We start from the raw sequence: 19,391 nt of genomic DNA on the forward strand, positions 1-19,391 counted from the left end.
GTGTAAATTGAAAGACTGAATTGGCTTACATGGTAATGCAGTCAAAAAAGATTATAGGAAGTTATGGAAATTCAGGCTTAGAAACTGTTAATTGATATTTGAAGAGGAAAAGAGCAGCTCTGTAATGGCAAGGTCCTGGACTGGGAGAGGGAAGGGTATTTTCTGGTTGTGTTCTGCTGCAGGAGGTGTGCCTGCACTCTGGCACACGCTCTGGGACCTGCTCCTGTATTTATAAACAGGTCTGTGAATTAATAGTAATTAAGGCCTGTATTTGGAGTGGCTTTTGTAATCCATCATTATTGTTTTGTGGTTGTGTGTTGGCTAAAGCAAAGGCTCCTCCTCCACAGTGGAGGCTTTTAAGCAGTGCAAATTGCCAATAATTGTAGAATAAGAGAAAATTACTCTTTAGGACAAAATTATAGCCTAGGTTAAAATGTATATTTTAAAAACACACAGGACTATGATGAAATAAAGGTTTTAGTGGCGTTCAGGATGACCTGGAAAATGAACTGTAATTTCATTGCTAGTGAGTAATGAAACCATCTGAAATACAGCTTATTCAGCCTCAGTGGAGCACTTGCACACAACAGAATGTACAAGGCCTGTCTTGTCCAGGAAGTGAATAGTACTTGTGAGGGGGTTAAATTAAGGCATATTTGAGCTTTATGTTAAAAAATTGCAGGACTTTAATCCTCCAGGAACATCCTCACTTGTGCTTTTAGTTGCCAGTGTGGTCATTGTACAAGTGGTGGTTTGTGGAGCAAAGAAGGGAGGTGAAAACAGAGCTCAGGGGCAAAAGGAGGAGATCCAGGACCCCCTTCCAGGCTGGGCAAGGAATTGCCTTAATGTGCAGGTCTCTTAATAAAGGAGAATGTTGAGATAGATAAGAATTGGAGGTAATTATGACATTTAATGGGTTCTATCAAAAAGGAGATCTCCTGAAAGGAAAGATGCCTCAGAGACCAGGGTTTAGAAGACCCTGCTTAACGACCTGATCAGCCATGGAGCTGTAAAACAACGTATTGACCTGCAAAATGAGCAAGTGTGGCACGTGCAGGAGACACTGGAACTGTTACTGTGGCCTCAGGGGTCTCACAGGAGGAGTTAAATAATGCTCCAGGGGTGGAACTTCTTAGCACAGTGTGCAAAGTCAGGCAGGTCCAGGGATCTCCTTGGGATTGTGCTGGGTTGGGACAGAGGGATGGAGGATTTATGAGAAAAGAAGGTGAGTTGGTGGGTTCTGGGATTAATTGTAACCTGACAGTGTTCAGAGAGCCACTGAGATGGTTCAATGGTTTGGGAAGGTGTTTTCAATAGGCACAGAGAAGCAGTTTTGTAATATTTCTGTGGGGGTTTGTTCTCAATATGTCGTTCTGCCAGTGGGGCATGGTGGGACAGGAGGGGACATGGAAGCAAAAGAGGTTCTGACTGGATTTAGGAGGAAGTTCTGCACTGTGAGGACACTCATGTGGTAGAACAGGTTGTCTGAGAGCTGTGCAGTCTCCATCCATGGGGATATTTGGAGTCTGACTGGACAACTCCCTGAGTAACCCTCTGACCTTGTAGCTGACTCTGCTCTGGCTGGGCCCCTTCCTGCCCAGGTTATCCTGCCATCCTGTGTCTTTAAAGGTGCACAGGATGTTGGGGAATGAGGGCAAGGAACTGAAGATTATAGCTTCATTAAGCAGGAGGAAAGTTGAAAGAAAGAAGTTGTGATTTTTATGCCTATGAATACCTTAGAGGGAGGAAGTAATGGATAAATATCAAAGATGCAAAATAATTAATACCAAAACAAGGTCAAGATCAAAGGACCAGAAGTTGGTTTGAAATACAGTGGGAGGGAAAACTAGAAACAGAAAGTTTTTCAGAGGAATGAAGCTGTGGAAGGAGCCTACAGGTATTATTCTGAGAGGGGAGAAAGTTTGTAACAGCTGGAGATGAACCTGTGCAAGTAAAGAAGTTTTTCATTCAAGTGAGAAAAACCTGACCATGTGACATCAGATGCTGCTTCTCCAAAGATTTCTGCAGAAACTGGAGAGCAAAGATCGGATGTTTAAAAAGAAATCACAGAAACCCTGAGGGATTTTTGGAAAGCAAATAAGGATCCAAGCTGGAAATGAAGAAGTACATGTGTTAGATACTTTATCAGGCAATCAAAGGTTGTGAATATGGACAGGGAGGACTAGAGGAGATGGAGTTTTGGCACCAGGGTGTCACTGATAAGCAGCACATGGTGACAGATTGTAATAGGAAGCTCAAGAATTGGAGAAAGGATGGAAAATCCATCCCTTTTCTGCCCCATTACACTGAAGAGCCACTCAGTGTTTTCCACCCATGGGTGTTTTGCATCCTTCAACATCAAGTTGATGTCTCTGATCCGAGTGATTGTTTGTTATCCCTTCTTGAAGGAAGAAGGAATAACGAAGCACCGAATGCCTCTGATTTGTTCCTCTTTTCATTCCTGTGCAGGCCTGCCCAGGTTCACGAGCCAGCCGGAGCCGACGGCGGTGCCCCGGGGCGGCAGTGCCGTGCTGAGCTGCGACGCCAACGCCGACCTGGCCCCGTTCGTGCGGTGGGAGCAGGACCGGCAGCCGGTGCCGCTGGACGAGCGGGTGCTGCAGTTGCCCAGCGGGGCCCTGGTGATCAGCAACGCCTCCGACAGCGACCGGGGGCTGTACCGCTGCCTCCTCGAGGGCTCTGCCGGCCCCAAGTACAGCGAGGAGGCCGAGCTCACAGTCCTGCCAGGTACCCAGGGGCTTGCTGGGACACGGGGCTCCTTCTGCCTCTGCGGGGTCTGAGCTCTCCGCAGCGGTTGGAGAAGGGCTGGAGACTCTCCTGTGCCTTCTTGCCACACTGAATGGTTCAGCTTTTAAGGGATTTTAGGGAAAGATTGTTTTCTAAAGTCCCTGTTTACAGAAGTCCCACACTTACTTCCACTGTGACATGATGCAAAGAGGGAATCTGCTGCTCCTTGAGTATAAATATTTCTGAGTTTCTCAGGTTGAATCCCGTGTTTCAACTCCTGCTGAATTTTCCCAAAGAAATCGGTGCTTAGTCCCTCACTCTCGGGATGCTTCAACTGAGGGGCTTTTAATTGTCCCAATATTCAGGAAATTGTCTTAACAATGGGCCCTTTTAGGAATTCTCCAACTCCCCAAAGGAAGATGACTTTATTTTGGAAGGTTTAGCAATGCCTGTTGTGCTGAAATGTTGAGATATTTTTATAAGAACAGAAGTCCAACGCTGATGTCAAGTGTTGGTGCACTGAGTGTGTTCTGTTCCCAGTGACTGCTGCACAGAGCTGTGTCACCAGCTGCTACAACACAAAGGTTTGAAAAGTCACCACGAATAGGGCAGGAATGTACATTCCCAAACTGGGGAAATAGGGGCTGTGTTTTGTATGGGGTTTCCTAATTGTTTCCAGAGCTGTCTCCTCTGAATTCATCTTCATGTTGGAATTCTGATTCAGTTGTTCCTGCCTGGAGAACTGCCAGAGGAGTTGCTGAATTTCCATCCTGGAGGCCTCCAGGGTTAGGCTGAGCAATGTCATGGTTGGCCTGACCTGGTGTGGGCAGCAGGTGGTGGCACCTTCAGGGATCCCTTCCAATGAACAGTTCTGTTGCTTGTGACTGTGGCACTTTTCTACCTAAAAGGCTGAAATTTCTGTAGAATACCCCAGTTTTCCAGTTGCAGCTCTCTTTTGAAATCGAGGTGTTCGCCAAGTTTGGAAATGAATCATGGTTGAAGTAAGAATTTGAGGCCTTTCCAAACCAAAGCCCTTTCTCCTTCAACTAAGGATACAGGTTTTGAAGAACAGCACTTTGGGAAAAGGTACTTAATTAAATTATTGTAGTTTGGATTGCCTTTGTGTTTCTACAGCCCTTCAAATACTTAAGACTTCTCTGATTTTTGGCAATTGGAGATTACTTGATAAACTTCCATACTGCATTGATCTTTTGGATTCTTTTGGCTCTAGATATGGTTTACTTGCTTTTTTAATACTTTGCTGAAGGTGATTAAATAGAATTCTGTTAGGGAATACAAATGATGCTGTTTCTTTGCTTGGTCATGAATCTGAAAGTATCAATAGTGAAGTTTTGTGAAATCTCTCCCAACAGGCTTTTTTTAAAAAGTGGGATTAAGCTGTTGAAGGGAAAGCTCCCTTAATCTTGAGTAGCCCCATAATTGATTGTTTGGTCTGAGATGTATTTGAAAGAAGGATTTGAATTAATCTGTTCTTTATTCAGTTTATTCCCTTTTTAAATTGTTATCTGATACGTGCCTGACAGTGACCCCACTGCTCTGCTTCCCAGTCTTTGAAATACACACAACACACACTTGGATTTACATCCATGGACAATGTTCTGCTTCTTAAATGTTCTACTTTTTCTTATACCAGGCTGTCACTGAGCAGGAGGGTACATTTCTGAGATCTGCTAGTTAATAGCAGGTACTTTCAAACATAGGAATACAAAGGGGAAAAAACCCACTTGATTTTTGGATGCAGTTTGCACTCACATGGGAGCTGAAGTCCATTCTGGGAGCCTGGAGCAATAATGGGCTGTGTCTGTGGTGAACGGTCCCAGCTCCTCTCCTCCTGGAAGGATTGGTGTATCCCTGTTCCTGGAGCAGGCAGAGCAGTTCCTGCTCACAGGGAACGTGGGCAGAGCCGTGGGATGGTTCCTTTGTGGGCCCCAAACAGATGGTGAGATCCAGGACTGCTCAAAGCTTGTCTGCCCCTGCCTTGGATGGCTCTGAGGCGGGATTTCCACCCGTTCTGTTCCTCCTGGCAGCCTCCTCAGGCTGTACCTTGGAGCACGTGTGTGCCCTGAGCTCAGGGCTGTGAACATTCCTGTGCTATTTTTAGTATTTTGAGCTGGAGAACAGCAAAACAACAACTCTCAGAAATGCCTGCGAGTATCACATCGGGCCTGAGTGAGACACAACCACGTGTGAGTGTGATGAGACACAGAAGGTGCTTCAGAGAGCAGAAGCAGAGGAGGTGCAGAAGAGTCTTGCCCTGTTTAGGTGGCCAAAAATAATTTGAGGGCTTGTCTAGTTCTGGAGCTTTGCTGTCATCACACCTTCAAACACACATCTGAGAACTGAGAGTGCAGCAGTTAGTGCAGAGTGAGCAGTGGGAGTAACTAACTCAACCCAAAGCTGTTCCTCGTGGGTACAGCTCATTTACTCTGGTTCAGGGTAGACACAGAGAGTACAAACTGTAGTAACACACTGAGTAAATGTGCACTTGGCTTGTGCTTGTTCTTAAGGTGGAGGGAAAAAAGAAACAAATCCCTCTCCATCCCAACTCAGTGCAAAACTAATTCAGAGGATTCCCATTTTCATAAGGATGGAAAACTGGTGGGATGTAAAGCTTGTGTTACTTGTGTGCACATTTGCTGGTTGTTTTATTCCACTTAGGATGACTTTCTACTGCAGTAATTTCGTTTTCCAGCATGTAAAAGCACTTCCTCAGTAGCTCCCTGATGGAACCAGGGAATTGCCCAAGGCTGGCTGGACAAACCCAAAACTGAACCTTTCTTCACTAAATCTCTACCAGCTGGTTCAAGTTCCAGTTTCAAGGCTGTAGCTTTGAGCTGAAACAGTTTCCCAGGGAGTTGGAAGAGTGAGAATCCCAAAGGTGGGGATGTCTGGAGGAAATGGTAACAAGGCTGGGAGAGGCTCCGGCAGAGACTGTGGGTGGGGTGGTGATGGGATCCCAGGGAGATGCAGGAAAGGAATGGGAGGTTTCATTTGTGGTTTTCTTTGGCTCGTTGGGTTTTGGTGTGGGCTTTTATTGGTGTTCTGTCATGTCCAACACCTTTGCAGAGCCTGAGGAGCCGCAGCCCCTGACGTTCCTGAGGCAGCCGTCGGCCCTGTCCAGGCTGAGCGGGCAGAGCGCCCTGTTCCCCTGCGTCGCCACGGGATTCCCAACTCCCTCCATCAGGTGGACAAGAAATGAGGAAGAGCTCCTCACAGAAGGGTGAGTGGTGGCCGACATCCTTACCTTTATCTCACAGCAGGAATAGGGGTTTGGATTAGTGCCCACCTTCCTTTGTACCGAATGTTAAACCAGAGGGGAAGAAGCCAGTTCCCAAGTGCTGGAGGGCTCCGACGGCAGTGCTGGGACAAGGGATGTAGTTCAGGAGATTTGTGGAACAGTCTCACAGTATTTTTTTTTTGCAGCTATCTGAAACCAAGAAATCTTACTTAAAGCAGGAAGGTTATTAAGAATGTATTACCTTTAGATTGCCACTGGAATAAAAGAAGCAATTAAGGGAATAAGGACTCTGCAGGAAAACAAAGACAACTTTGTGTTGGTGTATTATGTGTGTGAAGCTCTGCACTGACTTTCTGCAATGAAAATGTCCATTATGTGTTAAAATGTTCCATGGGAGTTTAAGAATAAATGTTTAAAGCAAAATTATATGATTTCTCATGAAAATAGAATATTAAGATGTTAGGCATGATTAAAAAAAAAAAACCAGTGTGGGCTTTCAGAAATGCATCCGGTGAAAACACATTGTCATTGCTGGTGTATTCACTCAAAATAATGTGGTGGAAAATCTATATGAAAAAAGCAGAACAAATCTTATCAAGACCATTTTTGTGCCTCTAATGAACGTACTTACCAGAACCAGGAGATTACAACCAGGCACTTGAATGTTCTCCGTGTCCCCCAAAGCCAGTGGGGAGATTAACGGAGCCCCAGGTTAATCATGGAACAAGGAGAGGGAAATCGTGGCGTGGCTGCTGCAGAAAGCAGCCAGAGCAGGGCACGAGTCTCTGCAGTAGCAGTGATATAATATATCTCTTTTTTTGGCAACTCTTAAATTAAAAAGGTCCCGGGGCTCGTAATTTGAGCTGTCGTGGCTGGGGGGAGCGGGCGGCCCTGGGCTGACGAACAGCTCGGTGCCCTGAGAGCTGGTGCCGTGTCAGGCTGATGGCCCAGGATTTAGAGCCTTTCTCGTCATAAATGTGAGAAATCACTCGCCTTTGGAGGCTGCTGCAGGCTCCTCAGAGCTGCACAGCCCAGTGGGATGAAATGTCGGGATAAACGTGCCTGGTAAGAGCCTAATTTGTTTTTCTTGTGAGTAAAGTGGTGTTGTGTCACACCTTTATGAGTTTTTGCTGCCCCTCACCCCATCCTGCTCTGGGTTATGGCATGTTCAGTGCACAGGGAGGTTAAAACTCACCTACCAGAGAGCTCTCCTTTTATTTTCTCCTGGATTTTGGATATACAGAGCCCAGATTTTCCAACCCTCACCTGAGTACAGTGCTGGAATTCCCTTAGGAGCTCTTCTGTGAGGTTGCCCGTGATGACTCCTGAGGGCTGCACAGGGATTTTCAATTCTCAAAATTCAGAGTGAGGAATTGTTTTGGAGGGCTGAGGCATAACATGACTAAATATACTTGATCTTTATATGCACACAGTTGGAACCAGGTCTGACCTGATTTTCCAGAATATTAAGTGTTAGTTTTTTAGTATTATAGCCCTTTGTTGCAAGAACAGGTTCCAGTTGACTTTTTAATTCTTTTTTCTTCTTGCAACACTAAGCGTTTTTTTTCTTTGTCAGTGAAATGTGTGCTCACTGTAGACTTTACTTTTAAGGTGGGTAAAGGAGGGAATTTGATCTTTTTCCCCTCTGTAGGAATAAGATGCCTTCATTGTTCCCTAAAGTGTGCCAAAGCTCCTAAGTCTGACACTTGTGACTGTGGCTTAACAGGAGGAGATTCAACCAGCAGAAAACAAAGAGTTCTTAAACTCCATTTACCCCAACAGCCATTGTATTATTTGTTTGAATAGAATAACTGGAAAATCTCCAGAAATTAAGATTCTTTGTTGGAGTAAAGCCTGCAGTTACTGCTGCTAAATAGCTACCTTAGCTTGTTATGCATGGTCTGTTAATGTAATTACAAATTAAATCACATTTAATTTGTACTGAAATCCTCTTTTGTGATAAAAGTACGACTTTTCTTAGCATGGCTTTTCTGTAGCCAAAGTAAAAACTGATCCTTTTTATCTGGGCAGGTTTTTCTGCCTGGGAAAGCTCTGAAATGATGGGTTTTGTTTAGACACACAGACACAGACCAGTCATTAACATACATATATGTAGGTATATACATATATATTGACATATTTGTTTCCTCTGTGTAGGAAACAAAACTTGGATGTTTTGGGCAGGTGTGTCCCTAATTTTGACCCCTTGTGAAATGATTTAACACACAACCTTATTTTGACTTTTGTCCTAACTGTGGTAATTAATCTAATGCAAAATTAAATGTTTACCTTTCAGGCTGCATTGCTAAGGAGAATATGGGTAGGAGCTTGCATTTCTGGAAAAAACAGGTTATTTTTAAGGGTTGGGAGTGGTGGGGCTTTGGAATTAACTATGTGTTATAGGACCTGAAAAGAAGGGAAGGTGATTAAATGTGATGGATTATTTGTTGAAGACTGCAATAAGATTTATGTTAATGGATAAATGTGAGTAAACTTGAATGATGACAGTCTTGGCAGTTGTTCCGACAGCCAGCCTGTAATGCAATATATTGTGAAATTAGTTTGCTGTGATAAAATATTTCCCAAATTAATTAGAGTGGAAGAGAAGGAAGCTTTGAGTGCTGGGTGAGAAACTGAAGTGAACACAGTGCTGAGAGTTTCCATTGTAGTAAAGCTCTTAGAACTTCAAGGAGTCCATTCAGAACTTGCTGACTTGAAGATTTTAAAGAAATATAGTTGCTAGACCGCTGACTTTTTGGCTCTTCATAAAGAAGTCCATCAAAGAGTATGAATGACCCGAGTTTCACCTGGGACCTGGGGAAGTTCTGGTTCCTCAGAGCTGAAGAGGAAAGGAGTGTTGGGAGGAAGGGTCTCAGTGCTCCCCCCCATCCCTGTGCCCTGCTCAAGGTGTTGCTGTTTTGGGCTACTCCTCTGAGACCTTCCTTGCTGTGTGCACAATTCCAGAGAGAAAATAGCACAGGGTGGAAAATTGGACCCAATAACAGGCACTGGGAAAGTGCTGGACTTGTGCTGACAGCCTTCCACGGAACTGGCTCGCCAGTCCAGCTGGTAACCTTGATAGATTAGAATTTTCTCAAAACTCCATTGTTTGTAAGGAAAGGAAAAGGCCAAACCCTGTTCCAGGTTGAGATTTAGCTCCAAATTCGAGCTTCAGAATCCAAAGGAAGCCCCTGGACTCATGTCTAACCCCTGGCAGAGGGTCTGTAATGCTGGTACCTTAGTGGAGCCCTCCCTGTTATCCATGTGGTTCAGCAGTGGGAATATCCAGCCTGCTTTTCCAGCTGGATTTCCTCCATAAACTCGGAATGAGCAATACCTCTGCCAGGGATGTAGAGAATGCTGAGTGAGGTGGAAGGAAGGGATAGGGACATCTCTGTTTCTTGCCAAAATAGGAATTCATGTAAATATTGGAATAAATCTTAGGTCCTTTATGCAGAACTTCCTGAAGTGAGATCTGCTGTAGTGTCAGTATTATCTGACACACAAGGCTGGGATGGAAATGGTCTGTACAGGTTAGAGTTTTTCAGATTTGAGCCAACTTTGAGCCTTCCTTAAAAATTTTATAAAAGCCCTTTCATAAAATTTAAATTTTGTTTAAATATCTGGTCTGGGCAAGGATCCTGCTGTGGGAGGGTCTGTTCTTCAGCAAAGGTTGAGTCACTTTGTGCTTTTAACAACTCTGAACTTGGAAAGTGAAGTTTCAAGTGGCTGCCAGGGTGGGTTTTCAGAGCTTGGGACACAGGCACAGAGTCTGAAATGTTTGGAAGAGGATCTGCTTTGAAAACTTGCCCGTGTGTGGATCAGGATGTGCTCCAACATCTCTGTGGTGTACCTTGATTTATACTGGGACACTTCTGTGGGGGGAAGGTACAAATGCAGGTGCCACAAATTCTTTAAAAAGCTGCAGCAGGTGAGGTGGTGAACCTGAAATTAAACCATTGGAAGGGCTCGAGCTGTAACATTTTAACAAGGCTGTTGAAGTGGAGCAAACTCTGCAGCGGGTTGGGGCTGTTCAGTTCAGCAAAACTTCATGTCATTGAAAAAACCCTGCAGAAAATGGGGTTGTGCAGGTGATAATTCCCCACAGAGAGGAGGTGGCACAGCTGAGGTCTCATGTGCCACGTTCATTTTATGCTGCTGCCGCCTCTACTTGTGTGATCACATCCATATTCCAGGTTTTTTTTTCCTCAGTGCTTCCCAGGAATGTGTGATATTTTAATTATTACACAATTACTGTTTGCAGGGCTCTCAGAGTGATTGGGACGAAGTGAATTACACTTGCCCAGCTCAGGAAAGGTTAAACATAGCAGAGTAATTATGGAGATTTTTCTGGTAGTAGATTCCACAAAATAATCTAATTTACTGTCTAATTTTATCTGCTGTACTTTACCGAGACAGCAAATAGATTATAAGATGTTTTGGGAATAGTAATTTAAAAGAGGGGGGGGAAAAGCCCAAACCTGAGGGTATAACTGGCAGTTTGACTACAGTAAATTAATAAAGGCTCACTGTATTTTGTGATAATGAAACACAAAAAGCCTGTGAGTGAGGCATCCAGAGCAGCTCAGTAATTGTGTATTAGGGGTATGTGAGTGAGGGATGTATGGAATGCATGTGAAAGGCTGGAATTTGATTTTCCTCTTCCCTGACATCTGAATGATCAATCTTTGTTGTTTTTAATGACACTTCAAATTATGTTATCACTTTTATATTAGGCTGATTCTTTGTCTCCAGTGCCTGAAATCTGATTTCTTCACTCTTTTGTGGAAATGCTTCATTGTCCTTACAAAATTAAGATGTTTTTACTTTATTGCAAAGACAGTTTTCATTTAAGCCCAGGATTTTTCCACAGCTAATGCACACACAGGGAATCACCGAGGAGTTTGTTTTCTCCCATTGAATTTGTAATGGATCACGAGTTGGTAGATTGGGCTCAACTCTGGGTTTTCTTGAGGAAAGTAATCCCAGAGAATATAAACATGGCACACCATAGTGATGGCTAACCCCTGTTCCTTGCCAAAAGGAGAATCCATGGAAACACCACCATGTCACAAGTGGTTTGTGAGATCCCCTCTAACAAACTTTTGTTGCCTAAGTTGCAACACCACTAATTTTCAGTAGTTATAGCAATGTCTTAAGTGCTGCTTCATAACCACAATAATCTGGTGCCTCACCATGGAGATGTTACTTTTCCAGAGGCTGGCAGTGGGAGAAGGAGCAGCCAGGTAGCTTTGGGATGGGTAACAGTGGTGGATATCCTGAAAAAGGCACTGGTATCCTCAGAATCCTGTTATCCATAAGGTTATTCCAATAGCCTTTTACCATTCCTTTGGGACTTGACAGGCTCAGCTCCCTCCCTGCCTGTGTCCTGGCTGTCCCTGGCACATCCAGCACATGTCCCTGTTGGCTTCAGTTCTCCCAGGTTTCATCCCAGCCCTCAGCACCTTCTTTGCTGCTCAGATTAATTCACCAAAATGGACGAACAAATAATCAAAACAGGTGTTTTCCATGATAAAAGAAGGGAGAAAACTTCCTGTGTGGATGTGTCAAGGCCCAGGCTTGTCTCACTCCTGTGTTTTTCTTTAGGCCTGGTTTTAGTGCAGCCTCACCATGTCTGTTCCCACACACAGAAGCCTCAGTGATATTCCCAGCATCTGGGAAGCTCTTCATATGTTTTTTAAACTCATATCTTCACTCAAATTCCCTGCACTTCTTCCAAACCAACCCTTTTGTGATCCTCCTGTTACTCATGGGACTGGGATGGCCTTCCTTATGGAATACCTGGATAGGGACATCTCTGGATGCTTTTAAGACTGGTTCCTGTCACTTAATTCCAGTAATGGTTTTGTTTTCTCTGCTTTTAAATGCATTGAATCAGACATTTAATCAGCAGTTATGGAAGTATCATAAATCAATATTTATGTGGTAATTAGTGAGATGAGCCAAAATCTTTGTGTCCCAAGAATTTCCTTTTCCAAGCAGGTGAAGATTGGTCCTACTAACATAATTCTAGGAATTTCAACGAGGTTGGTTTTTACACGTTGGCCACTCTCTGTAGGGACCAAAATTAATTGTGGTAATGTATTTTTAGTTCCTATTTTGGCAGAATTCAATCCCTTCCTGCCCACAAGCTGTGGCTCAAGGATGCCAGGCAGGAGGCCCCAAGTAGGCTCATCCAACTGGAATTAAGAAAGGTTCTGGGTCAGCATCCAGGCACGATTTGTGTCTTGGCTTGGGGTCTTTTGGCATTTTACTCTTGGCATTTTACTGTGGAAACTTGGAGTGTTGAAGGATCTTGGAAGGCTTGAACAAATCTGTGGTATGGTGTAAAGGGCACTGTTGGTTGGATGTGGCTGGAGGCTGAGGGTGCTGCACTGACATCAAATGCCACATTTATCTCCTACATTTAGCATCAAAAGCAGATGCTTATAAGAACAGAATGAGAAACTCTCCCCCCTCCTTCACAAGTCAGAGAGGGAAGTTCTGTACAGACACTTTGTCACCTGATGAATTTGTATTTTGAATTTTTTTTTAACCTGTATCTTTTTCTGCAATATTTCATCTTACAGAAATGGCTTTTCTTTTCGCAAAAATTCAATTACTGTGCGTTGTCTAATGTGCATTACTGTTCCTTGTGCTGTAAAGTCTGTCATGTTATATTCACTCAGCTTTCAGCAATAAGTCATTCCAGCTGCATCTGCAAAATGCATTTTTTTTAATGATGTGGTTATGATACTTCATTTTTCTTCAGTCCTGGTTGCTCTTGACTAAATACCTCGGCTCACATTTAATTAAGAACAACTGAAGCCGCAAGTGCAAAAAAGATGAGCTGCTCTCGTGGAATTGATGGGGTTGAACTTCATTGGAAACGTGAAGCCGAGGTTGGGACTTGATGGTGTAATTAAAAATGCTCCCTGTGATGTGGTTTTGTGTACCTGGCACCCAGGAGTGCAGCGTGGAGGGGATGTCTGTGGAGTCACGTGTGTGTCTGTGTCCCAGGTCCGGGCGGTTCCAGCTGCTGGCCGGGGGCTCCCTGGAGATCCAGGACGTGGCCGAGGAGGACGCCGGGACCTTCACCTGCATCGCCGAGAGCGGCAACGACACCGCGGCGGCCCAGGCAGAGCTCACGGTGCAAGGTAGGGCAGAGACCTCATTGCCAGGGACAGCACTTCCCCAGGAGACTTTCCACAGGAGCTCTCTCCTGGGCTCTGTTACAACCCCTGTTTTACCTGGGTGAAACCCCTGATGGGGTTTGGTGCCCCATGAAAAAATAAACAAAACCCAACCAATGATGAGGAACCGCCCTCCAGTCCTGTTGTAAATGTTGGTGTGTTACTCTGATTTGTTATTCAGACTGCTTACAATTCCATAAATAGTCAAATATTGTATAACACAACTTGAGCGTGGTTCAGAGTTGCTCTATATGCTTATATAATACCAAATGTCATGCACTTATTTAAAGGAGGACAAAGGCCACAGTGTGGCTGATCACATCTGGAAGCTGACCTGTAGTACCACAATGTAGCTTGTCCTTGGAAAGGACATATATAATGTATTTTTGATAATCCTTAAATATACTGTTGTTTTCAAGGAGCTTGACAGAAGATAAAAGCTGAGATATTTAGTAATGTGCTGGTTTATTGTGTGTATAACTGTTCTGCTTACTTTTGCAAGCTGTTCTTACCAGAAAGAAGCACTGAAATATTGATAATGCTGTCTTTAAAACATCTTACTTTAAAAGAAAAAATAAAGCAGACTTGATAAGCAAAGAAAGTAGACTTGGTAAGGGATGGGGAAAAATACAGGTAGAAGTTTGGCTTCTTGGCCTTTCTTACATTCTATGAGGAAGTTATTTTTATTAATTGGATTTTAATAAGGGTTTAAAATTCTTCAGGTGGAGTTTCATGGCATGTTCATGTGTGCAGGGTCCTTGTAAGAGCTTAACTGACTTGTTTTACCAGGACTGTGGTGCTACAGCGTTGCTCTGAGGGGATAAATTGAATCACTGAACAACCATGAATAAAGGCTTACATATAGATAAAACCTCTGGGACCAAAAAGAAGTACTTGGACTGAAAGCATGTTGAAAGCCAACAAATTCTGGTCATGCAGAAAAACCCCCATATTTTCTTACCTTATATCTTGGCCAAAAAATAAGGATTTGGTGCTCTTAGAAGTACTCATGTGCTTTGGGCTTAAGAGCACTTGCTGATGATTTCACACAGTTCACCATGGGCTGGGTTTAATTCAGTTCCAGCCTCTGTGTTTTACAGAATTGGCTTTGTGTTTTATGGGCAGTGGCAGCAATTAATAACATTAATGATACGATGCAATTAAGCAAGTCATGGATAAGAGTGAGATTATAGCCTCAGTGTAGGACATCCAGACAGGTCACTAGGGGATTAAAGTGAGCTGGAGAGAGCTCTTTTGCTCCTTATCTGAGCTAATATAAAGGATTTCCTCAGTTGGTTGTAAAGATTGAGAATATGTTCTGCCAGTTCTTCTGTGCTGAGTTTTTGTTCCATACCTGGCACTAGAAAGAAAATCCTTTAATGCTTAAGTGTTATAATATATTAAAGATTCTACAGAATGCATTTTAGATAATGGCATTTCTGATTTTACTTCTCAGTTCTAATCTTAATTCTCCTTTCCTTTGAGAGGTCACTGTGGGGAGTAATTGTATTTCTGCCTTACTGTACTTTGGTGAAGGGTTGAATGGCTTGAGTAACTGTTACCTGATCACTGTATCATTTCCTTCTGGACTAGAGAAATTGTCATCTCTTATACCTAATAACAGCATGATTTTGCTTAATTTAAGCTCCTTCTGCCATTCTTGGAAATTAGTCTGGCTGAATTTCAGACAAGAAATCCATTTTTTTGGGTACTAATTCCCTTGTCTCTCCTATTTCTCTGCCTCTCTCCTTGAAGCCCCTGGGTTTTTTTGTTGGGAGATTTCAGCAGCACATTTGGGGCTGTGCCAAGGCAGCCAATCCATTCTGCCTTCTGTGAACATTTCAGTGGGACTCTGTGCTGAGGGCTGGGGAAGGTGCCATTGCTTGGCAGCGTTGGGGCAGTGAAAGTGAAAAGAAGGTCCTGGGGTGTCTCTTCCCTGAGATTTCCCAGCAGTGCCAGCGACAGATTGACTGAATTTTCCAGCCTGAAACAACTTACTTTATCCATTTGTAAGGTTAAATTGTGCCCATACTGAAAGGAATGCTCATTAAAGGTTACTGTGCTCCAAGAGCAGCTTTTCTCTGTCCTTCAGTAAGGATGTAAAACCCTGGAAGGCAACACATGTCTCTGGTGTGGTCCCAACAAGCTGCCTTGGGCTGGTTGCTGGAATATTCATTCTTCCATGGCAGTGAGGATGGAACTCCTGACCATCCCTAAAGGGTGGGGTACCCTCAAGGGTCTCACATGAGGCCTGTGCTGTGCTCAACTGGCAGGAAATACCTGTGTTTTACTGTGGTCCATGGGAGATGGCTGCAGAAAGCTTATTGCCAACTGCATCCAGGTGTGTAAAGTCATCACCCTGGGAGTTCATGGGGTTTTTCTGTTAAATTTGGCACCGTTTTCAGTCTGGATAAATGGTACCTTGAACTAATGCAGTTAGATCCTGTTGGTGTCACTTAAAGATGCCATGTATTTCACACTGTCATCTCTTGAACCCCTGGGTCATAAATGAAAGGTGTGAGAGGAGCCCTCTATTGCCCTAATGTTGGGTTTTAAAAAATGATTTGATTTAATTTCCCTACACACAGTAACAGAAGGACTGAATCAGAAAAATGACTATAACTAGGAAGGAGTACTGGACTAGAAAAGTAATGAAGGGTGCAGGAGAGGACTCTACCAATTTGTGTCCTCAGTCTCTTTATCTACCCTGTGGAGCTGGGAGATGGAGTTAAGAGAATTCCCTTCACTTTGGAGGGAAGTTTTGGCTGCCCCATCCCTGGAAGTGTTCAAGGCCAGGTTGGAGCAACCTGGTCTAGTGGAAGATGTCTCTGCCCGTGGCAGGGGATGGGACAAGATGGGCTTTAAGGTCCCTCCAAGCCAAACCATTGTAGGATTCAGTGATTGGAGGTTTCATGGACCCATTGGTTGCACACCCAGTCTTTGACTGTGCATTTGAGGAGTGGTTTGATATGGAAGAGAACATGGGATGTTCTGGGGGAAGACCTGCAGCTGAGAGAGTCTCACCCTAAAGCTGAACATTGCTGGATCCCACATTTGAGACAGTCTGTAGGGCCAAATCTCAAACAATAAACTCTGTGTGCACCTTTGTACCTGCTCACTTTCCCTTGGTTCCAAAAGCCAGTGTCATCCCAGGCCAGGCCAGGGCAGCACTCCTCCCGTGGGGGAGGCAGGAATTTGGTGTCTGCAGTGACATCTCTCCTGGCTGTTGACAGAGCTCTTCCCTCGCCGCCCGTGCTGGGGACCAGGTTTGTTTACAACACGTGCCATGAGTTGAGAGCACTGGGAAAATGTGTTTTGCTGTCCCCAGCCATGAAAGAATCCGCAGCATTTCCCTTAGATAAGGGTGGACAGTGATGACAGAGGAGCTGGGGAAACAGGTCGTCGCTGTGTTTAATCTGCCCAGCCCGAAAGCGGCGGCGGGGCCGCGCCGGAGCGGCAGCGAAATGTGGGAAGGTTGTGAGTTCATGTTTCATCTGGGAAATATTTCAAATTGATGGCCATGCCTGGTGCCCTGGGGATTGCTGCAAATGCTGGACTGGAGTCAGGTCACAGCATGGGCTTCCTGCCCCTGCCTTGGTGCTGGGGGCAGGGGGGGGGAATCATGAGTTTTCTCTCCCTCTGTTGAAATATTTACTGCAGCTAATAATGAACCAGAAAATAATAAACCAAAAACATTTCCATTTTCATTCCCCTTATTAAATTGATATGGCAGGTCTGAAGTCTAGAAAATAAATGAATCCCTGTGTTTGTGGGCAAAGAGGCAGAGCTGCTCTTTATTGTTGTTGTCTGTGTTATTCCCTTTCAGTGAGTTTTTGGAGTAGCACAAAGTCGGTTTTTGCTGTCTAGGACAGCATTCGCTGTCTGATAGTGTATCTTAAGTGCCTCGCTGTGTTAATGTAACTACAGTTAAAAATAGAAAAAGAAAACCTTAATTTTGTGTATCTATAGTGGTAAATCAGAGGTTGCACGTGGCAATAGGCTGATCACTGCCTTGTCTGTGCTGCAAGAGCAAATTGTATCGGGAAAAGCAAAAGCAGAAGAAGTGCTTTGATAGAATTATCAGGTTTTTACTTTGAAAAGAAATAATGGAAATATTTTCAGTAGAGCTGAAAAGGCTGTTGCTAATGGCAAAGCCTTATTCTAGCAAAAAATACCTGTATTGCAGTTTTGGTCATAAAATGAAACCAAAAGAGTTGCAGAAGGAAGAGCTCAATGTGGAGAATCTTGGAGTTGTTTTCCAGTGTTCTCTGTGGCAGCTGCTTTGATAAAAGCTGGTGCCATCCTGCCCCAGAAATTGTAGCATTAAATCCTGCAGCAGCAGAGCAATATGTCTGGGTAACTCTTATTTTTGCATTAAGCTTTTGTTATTATTGGAAACAATTCCAGGGAAGAAATTTGAACCATCACCGAAAATTGCCCAAACCTTTCTCATACTTTCTCAATGAGCTTCATCGATTTCTGGCTCTAATTAAGCTCAGAGCTGTATCTTGATAAGAGGCTGCAGCCCAATTAGAGATTCAGGAGATGCTGCTCTAAACCTGAGGCTGCCAAAGGCTCCTACAGGGGACAGAGTATTGTTCTTGCTGGTTATCCCCGAACTGCTCTGCCTGGGGAAGCTGTTGGAAGAGAAAAGAACACCTTGGCTTTGTCTGAGTTATTTCTTACCCTTGAAAATGTAATGAGACTTCTATTAATGATCTTTTTCTGTAGTGATATGAAACAAAAGCAGTCTGGTGTGGGGAAGCTGAACTCACTGTCATTTTGGCCACCACCTTTGCACTTCAATGTGTTGTCCAAAAAGACTTTCAAACAAAAACTTGCTGCTGCTCTTAAGTGTAGTTTAATGTTTATAGGGTTGTATAGTTTGCTTATGAAGTCAATTAAATATGTATACAGATAGTTTCTGAGGAATTTCTGCCCCTCTGTCCCATTTGTATTCAAGGATGATGTTGCCAGTGAAAAGGTCACAAACACCTATTCAGAGACACACATGGGGTAGGAGGGAGATGGCAGCGTTATTTTAAAGCCACATCACTTGTTCAGATTTACCTGGACACCAAAAGAGCCCATCTACAGGACATGTGTAGTTTTTTAATACTAAATGTAAACATCCACAAAAATAAAATGTTCTTTGCACAACGCAAAAATCACACTTGTGCGTTCAAAGATTGTGGGATCTGATTTCTGTTGCCCGCAGGACTTGGGCTCAGCAGAACCTCTCAGTTCCTGCTCAGTGGCTTAATCTTGTTCTGTAGTTGAACTGTTGTAAGTTTTTTTTTTTTGGTCTGTCTTGATGTTTTTCAAAGACCAGGAGAAACATTTGTCCAGTTCTTGCCATATTTCAGAACCACAGGATGGTAAAACTTGATGAAGAGAGCTTGCTACAGTTCATAAGAGCACAAAAAATTGTTTAATTGTATTTCTGAAACTCATGAATGAGCTGTACTGGAATCTGAGGGAGGATTCATTCCCTGGTAGCAGTGCAAGTGTTTAACATTCAGTGGTGGTGTCAGAGAGCAGTGAAAGCTGTTGTGGGAGAAGCTCAGGGAGCCTTGCCAAGCCGTGATCTCTGCTGTGCTGCCGTGTCCAAGGGGGAAAAACACTGGGAAGCCCAGGGCTGGGATGGTTTTCCCACCTTTCCTGGGGTCAGGGTTGAGCAGAGACAGCTGCTGTCAGTGCCTTGTGCTGTGCATGTGATCACAGTGTAATTCCTGTGGCCAAGGATGATCCATGGAAGCTGCTGGTGAGGACAGGAGTGATGTGTGACCCATGTATGGACCATCCCCAGGTCTGTGGGGTGTGGAGGCCCCAGACTGGGCACCCATTGGAACAACAGCTGTGTTCTGGTTTAAACTGGGCTCCAGAGGGATGAGTGAGGGATGTCCAGCTCTCCAGGCATATCCACCCCCTGGCAGGCTGGGATGAGGAACTGGAAATGGGTGTACCTGCTCCGGAGGTGGTGGCATGGGATGTGTCCCCCTGGCATCGATCCCGCTCTTTGATCACCCCTGACTGGGAATGTCACGGTCCCGCTGCATCCAGACCCAGCAGCACGTGCTCTTCCCACAGCCAGGACTTCCTGCTGGCTGGCAGGAAGGACCAGGGATGTGGCAGGTCTGGGCTTGGACTCCATCCCAGAGCTGTGTGGAGCGACCCCACAGTGGTCTGGGGAT

At 44.3% G+C, this 19,391-nt stretch overlaps 1 protein-coding gene across 1 annotated transcript in view; it reads left to right on the top strand.

Moving 5' to 3' along the window:
- NEO1 (neogenin 1) overlaps positions 1–19,391 on the top strand; it is a gene marked incomplete at its 5' end in the record, with an annotated part of 170,729 nt that overhangs the window by 66,877 nt on the left and 84,461 nt on the right. Inside the window, 3 exons of the mRNA XM_027657552.1 lie at positions 2,470–2,745; positions 5,833–5,986; positions 13,025–13,161. Of these exons, the coding sequence (XP_027513353.1) occupies positions 2,470–2,745; positions 5,833–5,986; positions 13,025–13,161 (567 nt within the window). The remainder of the gene's footprint in view (positions 1–2,469; positions 2,746–5,832; positions 5,987–13,024; positions 13,162–19,391) is intronic.

This window comes from Corapipo altera, unplaced genomic scaffold (assembly GCF_003945725.1).
Source record: "Corapipo altera isolate COAL_440 unplaced genomic scaffold, ASM394572v1 308, whole genome shotgun sequence".
NCBI classification, from domain to species: Eukaryota; Metazoa; Chordata; class Aves; order Passeriformes; family Pipridae; genus Corapipo; species Corapipo altera.